Genomic DNA, 8,910 nt, shown 5'->3' with positions numbered 1-8,910 from the left:
AATTTGATGGTTTAGTGGAGCCCCAAAGCTCAACTCCGTATGTCCAGATAGGCCTTATAATAGTCATGTAGATCAGTCTTTTGTAATGGATTGGTAATAGATTAGCAAGCTTAGACTAATGAAGAATAACATATTGTATTAGATAGAGATGTTAAACAGAGACCTGAAGATGACCTGAAGACAACCTCGAAACGTTCTTTTCATTATAATAAAATAAAATATATATGAAACAAGGAAGAGAGAGAGGTATTTATTCAACGTTTCTAAATAGTTTTAAAAAGATCCTGGAAAAACAATTGCTGTTTGTAACTTTATGTTCGGTTAAATTAAATGCTACTTCTTTAATATGGTTGATAATCAATTAGTCTAAAGGCCAGTTGTACCATCACTATTTAAACTACCACTTCTTATGTCTCGAGTGAAATCAATAATTATCATAATTACTGAGATCGATTATTTTCAACTGTGACGTACTTAACTGACATCCCCACTCCTCGCAGTACAACGCTTTGTACAACTCAGACTTTGACTTCCGTCAAAACAGGTATGAATTCTGTCTCATTCATTTTCATTTGATTTTATTCTTATCCCTTTTCATCTCTTCGTACTTTCTTTAATATTTTTTTCTCTTTACCTGTTGCTATTACCGTTTTCATTAATTGTTTATAACTAGGAATAAGATTTTTATGTTTTCACATATTTTTACCTGACCATGATATCTGCGATTCCTTACTAACTAAAGATGTTTCAAGACATTTCTGGGCGAAAGAAGCCATTTTTATTTTACATATTTTGTTGTAAATCACATATTTTCTGAAATATTTTTTATTTTTAACATATTTTTAGGTATTTTGTCCTGAATCGCGTATTTCCTTAAATTATTTGTTCAATTGTAAATACATTTTTCGCAGCAACTACGGAAAATTCAAGAGAACTCAAGAAACTTAATGGTGAAATTTATTATTTATCATAAAGAGTGCGTAAAAATTCTATATCTTCATCTTTGAACACAAATTAAAAGCAGTAGCAATAATACACCTTCACACAGAATTGCATCAAGAATTTCTCAGAATCAATTAAAAAGAGCTAGAGTCTTATTCCTGTGGCATTTTCCTATAATTTTTTTGTTTACTCCTCAATCCATTTCTCTGTTCCATGGTCCTTTCTCATCTTAGTCTTGTTTCACTCTCCAGTCAGCATTTAGGCCTTTTCGAGTTAAATTGTTTTTGATTGTGTTTTAACATTATTTTAGCATGCCAAAAATTAAGACAAAATCAAAGGATTGCGGTTCCAAGTCGAGTTCGATTATTCAGTTAAGTTATAAAATTACTAATTAATTAGTAATTTATATTGTTGAATAATACAAAATTTATAAATACATTTTTTTTTTTTCAAAAAATTGTGAAAAAGTATATATTGGTGAAACATCCAAAAAACTAGAAACTAGGATTAAGCAACACATCACCAATTGTAAAAACATAAAAATATAAATTGCACAGCACTGGCCTATCACAGCATAAAACTGAACCACGAATTCAACTCTGAAAACCCAAAAATAATAGATACAGCACAAAATACAAAAAACAGAAGATATCTAGAAGCTATATACATAACAAAAAACATACAAAACACAGTAAACTATAAAACTTAAACACACATTACGCAGATATTATAAATAGACTTAAAATAAAAACATAAAAATCAGATAAAATAAACAGGTTTATGTGAAAAATAAAAAACAGTGAGGTAACCAAACAGCGCACTGGACATGAGATAAGGTTAGAAATGTAGAAAAGATAGTAAGAAATGTAGAATGATGGCTGTGCCAGAGAGAAATGAAGATGCACAAATGGTTGACATGATTTCCCATATGAAATCATGAGGTGATTTTTATTGTATAAAATAAAATATATAAGGATGAAGATTGGTGTTATATAGATTTTATTATTGTTATAGGTTTTTATAGTGCATGAATATGGGACAGTGGTCCCGAAACGTTGTACAATGTCATAAAGAATTAATTAATAAATAATTCATTCAAAAATGGAAGTCATTAAACTCAAAAATTTTTAAATGAATTGACTCACCAGACTTCCTAGAGAGATAATCCAGCTTATATTTTCTTTGAAAACCCAGATTCTAAATTTTTTTACGATGGCAATATGCGAGTGCATAAATCATGATTAAGCTATCCTCTAATTTGATCATTAAAAAATAATCTAATTTAAAAATATGAATAAAAAAGTTCATTTAATATCTCAATGCTTACTTGATCTGGTCGGCCATTAGTCGTTTGATTGCGGTACCTTGGGCAGTACTTCCTGTCTTCAACATTTTCCAACGAAATGATTTTAGAATAGCTTGTATTTAGATAAAATAATTATTGTATTTATTTGTAAAGTCATACGCTTAATAAAACTATCCATTATTGTTACCATATGATGATTTTGGCGATTGTACTTTTCTAATGAGCTTTCAATTTTTACTGTTGTAAACGGAATCCAATGGCTGAAGGAATTCCAGAAACGCTATTATTACCAGGTTTTGCTGGTATTGGTGATCGTAATTGAAATATTGAAAACAAATGATAAGAAACGAAATTCTGTAAAAGAATCAAACTATTGCACAAAAAAGCAAATATATATATATATATATATTTTTTTTTTTTCCTACGCCACAGGAAGTGGGCTATTACGCCATTTTCCCTCTCGCAGCCCAATACAATTTGACTCTTCCTCTTAGTTGGTCCGCATCTCGCTCAACATCCACCAGACCAACACAGGCCAAAAGATGGTCCCCATCCATGTCCCCCATGTTGCATAGAGGACATTTCGGGGAATCTACGATGCCAATTCGATGGAGATGTTTTTGGAGCAGATCATGTCCTGTTACTAGCCGAAAACAGGATACTCTCTCAGCTCCGACAAGATTGCCGGGGATTCGTTTATCCTTATCCAGTAGGCTCTCCCACGAGAGAAGCAAATATATAAATAGTCATCAATATCAGAAATAAAGTAAAGTATAGAGTTAGTAAAATGACATAAAACAAATACAATTTTATAACAAGGGAAAGAATTAATTATTTAAAATTAAACAAAGAAATGATAAATCTTCTTCCACAAATAAAAAATATTGATGTTAAAATTAATAATGATTCTGCTGGTGGGCAGAACGATTAATATCTCTCTGATTTAGTGTAAACAGGAAAAAAATGAATTCCATACGTTTATCCCGGAATTTTAAATGTAACGATTATATGAACCAAGCCCACCAGGCAAATCTGGTATTAAATAAAGAAATTTTAAAAATCCCAGAATTTGAATTTGTACTTCAATTTAGTGCCTCTTCAGTAACAATTTTCGAGATCACATTTTCCTCTAAATTGTACTGAATTTTTATTCCACCTTAGCCCCCGCATCTTGACAAAGCCACATACAGTAAATATAACAATATTTATCATCCATGTTACATATAAACCGACTTTTAAAAAATTATTTCATTGTGGTTCATCTGTAGTTATAGAAAATGCCAATCTTACAAGGAATCGCGTACGTTTCACTACTAATGACGAATCCAAGTCCTCTCGAGTGTCCAGGGTGACCCTTGGAATGCTTCCTACCTCCCACATACTTTCTCATCATCCGTTCCTTTCTCATTGATAGATTATTCCAAGTAAACCACAATGGTTCCTATTCATCCCTCCATTCTCAGTCCGTTGGTGTTCCTCAAGTATCCTCGGTCCATTCGTCTACACCGTCTATTCAGCTGACATCCCAACCTATCTTAACACTATCCGTACCACGTATGCCGATGACATATGTGTGCTCGCAGTTAATAATAACAACCCTTTAATTGCAACCTTAACTCTCCAATCCCACCCCTCGCAGAATGGTGTCGTAATAGGTGGTTTAAAATAAATCCCATGAAATCACTTTTACCATTAATCGTAAACCTATCGACTGCCCTACAGTATTCTTTAATAATGTTGCTCTTACCCCTGTAGAACAGATCCGCTACCTTGGACAACATCTGGAACACGACTGTATCGAATCCTCACACAAGACTGAAAAGACAGAAAACTGCACATTGAGCCCGACTATTACAGTACTTACTAGACAAACGGTCTAAACTTCCAACACATTACAAAAGACTGATCTACATGACTGTAATAAGACCAATCTGGACATATGGAGTTGAGCTTTGGGGCTCCACTAAACCTTCGAATTCCTCTCGTATCCAAGCCTTACAATCCAAAACCTTCCATGCTCCTTACTTTTTCACAAATATGTAACCGATCTAGCCCAAACCAGATATCAATCCTTCCATGGTAAACTCCATAACCACCCAAACCCACAAGTTTCAAACCTTGCTTTCTTTTCCATCCCTAACAATCCTCAGAGGCGCCTGAAAAGAAGATGGTCTCGAGACTTTCTAATGTAGAAATGTTATTAGAGTGCAATTCTTGCAATCCAAAATCCTTCGTAAAATTCTCGATGCTCCTTACTTTTTCACACATATAAAATCATACCTGAAGACCTTGATGTTCCATATGTAACCGATCTAGCCCGAACCAGATATCATTTCTTCCATTATAAACTCCCTAACCACTCGAACCCACTAGTTTCTAACCTTGCTTCCTCTTCCACTTCTGACGATCCCGCGAGGCGGCTGAAAAGAAGATTTCACGAGATCTGATAAAAGAAAAACGTCATTAGAGAGCTACCAATGGGTAGTTTATCTACACTCCTGTATTACCCCATTATAAGCTAAAATCAAATTTACTGGATGTATGGATATAAATGTACAGTTGTAAATTTCAATAAAGATATATATATAAAAAATAAGTTCATAATAAAATTAATAATGATTCTGCTGCATGAGAGAACAAATAATGTCCTATCTTATCTTTCGTTTGAGGATGAAAGTCGTGTAGATGAAGGCCGGAGGTGAGTGACAGTAAAATATGACAGTCCTCTGGAACAGTAGACCTGCATGCAAACAGTGTGCAATGTATTATAGTGACAATAGCTGCTGCCTGTTTGTCTTTTTATTATAAACAGCGATTAATGCTGTTGTTGCAAACAAACAGCGTAAGTGCATGTCCTTATTTACACTATAATATCTTACATTACCCAAATACAATTAGATAATAGATCGATTTCTTATTGTTAAAATTATTTAAAAATTCTCAATCTTTCTGTATAAATAAATAAAAATTAAAATATTTTCAGCCGTGAACACTCACCTATATATGAAATATGTTGTAAGGGGAATTATTACGACCCCGAAAAATTTCAAATTCGTGTTTTCGGCGAAAATACACGTTTTGAGATCCCATGAGTCTAAATAGCCTTGCTTCACAAAATGAACTGTATATCGTATCTATAGTTTTACGAAATTTGTATACTAATCCAATCTATTTATTTATCAATCAATAATAATAAAAACATGTATTTCTAGCCTATAAAAATAATAGACGAACTGCTTACCATCCCCAACCACAGAATATTATTAAACCTTAATAATTTAACTTTTCTCAAGAGCAGAAACCGTTGATCAAGTAATAATGTTTGTTAAAGAAGTTGAAATTTATTATTATTATGCTGATGATTTTAATATATTGCATTATATTATAGTAAGTATAATTTTAAAAACTTTTTTAATCATTAATTTTTTCCCTAATCATTGCCATAGTTAGACATAGTTCGATTCTATTAATTATATTCAGTTGTATATAAAATATATATTAAAACTACTAATTAAGTACTATATTATCAATAATAAATGAAAAAGATAATTATTTAATGTAAAACAAAATAATACCAAGTCCACGTTTATAGCCTACATCCCTAACCATAAGTTCTTCGCAACAGGTGCTGAAGAAATTACTAATTGTACAAATTGTATTAGTGATAGCAACAACATGCCTCGAAGTTTACTTTTTCGTTCCAGAACATGGCAGAAGAAATGCAGAGAGGTATCAATAAGAGCTTATTTTTAGAATGGCGTGTCTAAATCCAGTCTAAGGAATAAGTCGAAGGCGTGTCATTTTCGGGTTTTTTTTATTTTCGGCAATGAACCATTTTAATTATGAGAGATAGTTGGCCGTGGATGACCTACGAGGAGAAGATGGTTGGGGGAGCGGTCATATGGCCGTCATTGGCGCAGTATCTATTAGGCGTTTGATTTTCAAGCTACTAGGTTCGTTTTATTCTTTTTTTTTCTTTCCCCTTTCTTTATTTTACCACCCCTTCTTTTCTCCACTTCTATCCATTTTTCTTATCCACGTTATAAGTTATGTTCACTATATTATCATTAGTGTTTTCAAAAAAAAAATTTTTTCTATTCATTTCTTATGGTGTACTTTACTTATATTTTGCCTCTTTATCAATTATTATTGTTATATATATTTTCTTCCTCTCAATTTTCATTTTCTTTCCATATATCAATTTTTAAAGTATTAATAACTAATATGTTCATACTTCTTTGCATTATATAACTTTATTTTCATTACCTTAATTATGTTATTTTACCCACTTTTTCAATAATCTATGTATACATTTTATTTCCCGCTTCTCTCATCACTTCATTTTATTAATTCTATTCTGTAAAATTATTCATTTTATGTTATTCTGTCTATATTTTATTTTTTATTTTCTATACATATTGTGGTTATTATCTTGTTCTGTTCTTAGCCCTGAAGAAGGCTAAAAACTCTACCCGAAACTTTGGCACAATTGAATAGGTTACACAACTTATTTGTGTTTCACTTTGACCGCACCCCCAACCATCTTCTCCTCGAACCATTTTAATGTTATAAATAAATTAAGTCCCTTTTCTCAAAATTTTTGTTTTTACTTTTCAAGACACTTAGCATCCAAAAACAAAAAAAAAAATTGTCCGTCCGCTGTTCATTATATTTCTCACAAACCAGTTCTTCTATTTTCTTTTTTATTTGGTGCCTAAATCAAGGATCATCCCAAGATTTCTTCAATATAAAAGTATTATTATACGTTTGTTCCAACAACCACTTCTGCCTGTATGAAGCATGCAGTACATTTTTGGGGAATGAAAAACCCGTTTTACGCAACTTAAATAACATAAAAATCAGTGAAGACTAAATTGACTTTATTCTTTACAAATTACAAGCACAACTTAGTTTAGTGATTACAAATATCTATCTACCTTAGCTAGTCAGAGCTGGAATATATATATGTACACTTGAGAAGAGGAAGAATAATGAAATAGGAGAAGGGGTTTGGACCAATAAGATAATTTTAGGAGACTAGGCGGGGTCTAGAGAGCGTATGAAATTAGAAGTAAATATCTGGGAGGGGGAAAAAGGCGTGACTAGAAGCAGGGTGGCCAGGCTTCCAAGAAATTGGGGTAAGGGACCATGACCTAAGGACTTGTGAGAACTGACTTACATGTGTTAAACATAAAAAAGTTAGACTGATGCAAGTCCATTGTGAGATGACAGCACGTACCTGCCTAAGTGTAAGCCCTTGCTATTGATACAGAATACTAAGGGCTTGAAAGGGCTGTTAGAAGGGTCTCTGGGGCCTTCTTAGAACCTAGTCGTTTTTATTGGGTTCCTTTTTTCTATAAAATTGTAAGAGAATGTGAACATATGCAACCATACGTCTAAAGTGACATTGGTTCAGTTGGGGAAGGGGCAATTGTTTAAATTTATAATACCGGTTCCTTAACTCGCATGCTCTGTACAGTTCCAGTCAGAATTAGTTTTTGGAACAGACCTTATTCATAATTTTTAGACGGACTGGTCTTCTCACACTGATCCATCAACATCAACTTGTCAGTACATGGCTGCAGACTCTTTAGTCAAATCAATTCTTCCCCTTGTAAACTGAAATCTAAGCTAGTCAATCACTTTTTGTTAGGAACATTTCCTTGACCAGATCATTTAATGATCCTCTCTGTACCGGACGAAGCTTGGTGTAACACGTGGTCATTTTGTGCAAGTCCTAATAGTACAAGAGGTCCAAGAGGAGAAAAAAGTCAGTTATTTCAAACTAATTTTTGATTACTTTAATGGAAACTGTGTATAATTATTAGTCAAAATTGATGAGTCTGCCAAGTATAGTTGGGTGAATAAAAAATGGCGGCTATTTCAAAAGTTAAAAAAAAATTTATTCCGAGCTGCTTATCATTAAAACTACCTACTACGCTAGAAAACACAATCAAACATAATTTAAAGTAGAGTGAATTTAATTTTGTTGCTATCACTAATACAATTTGTACAATTAGTAATTTCTTCAGCACCTGTTGCGAAGAACTTATGGTTAGGGATGTAGGCTATAAACGTGGACTTGGTATTATTTTGTTTTACATTAAATAATTATCTTTTTCATTTATTATTAATAATATAGTACTTAATTAGTAGTTTTAATATATATTTTATATACAACTGAATATAATTAATAGAATCGAACTATGTCTAACTATGGCAATGATTAGGGAAAAAATTAATGATTAAAAAAGTTTTTAAAATTATACTTACTATAATATAATGCAATATATTAAAATCATCAGTATAATAATAATAAATTTCAACTTCTTTAACAAACATTATTACTTGATCAACGGTTTCTGCTCTTGAGAAAAGTTAAATTATTAAGGTTTAATAATATTCTGTGGTTGGGGGTGGTAAGCAGTTCGTCTATTATTTTTATAGGTTAGAAATACATGTTTTTATTATTATTGATTGAATGGTGAAAAGCAGATAACTGAATGTTCTAATTTTAAAAATAAGGCAGGTTAAATAGATAATTATAATAATTAAAGGCTGGTTATTAAGTTAGTCTGATGGATGAATTTAATGACTTTTACAATTACAAATTCGTCATTTCTCAACGCCATTGGGACATTTGTTGGTAACCCTAACTGGTT

General features: G+C 32.1%; 2 protein-coding genes across 3 annotated transcripts in view; one reads left to right on the top strand and one right to left on the bottom strand.

Annotated features, from left to right (window-relative positions):
* LOC106678823 (ubiquitin-conjugating enzyme E2 A) overlaps positions 1-2,389 on the bottom strand; it is a 14,491-nt gene extending 12,102 nt beyond the window's left edge. Inside the window, exon 1 of one of the 2 annotated variants that reach the window (XM_067047975.1) lies at positions 2,270-2,389. In XM_067047975.1, the coding sequence (XP_066904076.1) occupies positions 2,270-2,334 (65 nt within the window). In that variant the 5' untranslated portion in view covers positions 2,335-2,389. The remainder of the gene's footprint in view (positions 1-2,269) is intronic. The other variant, XM_014417587.2, reaches the window with a different exon arrangement.
* Positions 1-8,910, top strand: part of LOC106678822 (insulin receptor) — a 270,951-nt gene that overhangs the window by 244,795 nt on the left and 17,246 nt on the right. The gene's annotated exons all lie outside the window — the stretch shown is intronic.

The sequence above is a fragment of the Halyomorpha halys genome, unplaced genomic scaffold (assembly GCF_000696795.3).
Source record: "Halyomorpha halys isolate HHAL.00 unplaced genomic scaffold, Hhal_1.1 Scaffold162.1, whole genome shotgun sequence".
NCBI lineage: Eukaryota > Metazoa > Arthropoda > Insecta > Hemiptera > Pentatomidae > Halyomorpha > Halyomorpha halys.
The sequence above is the reverse complement of the archived record's forward strand: the minus strand, read 5'-3'. Positions and strand labels throughout refer to the sequence as shown.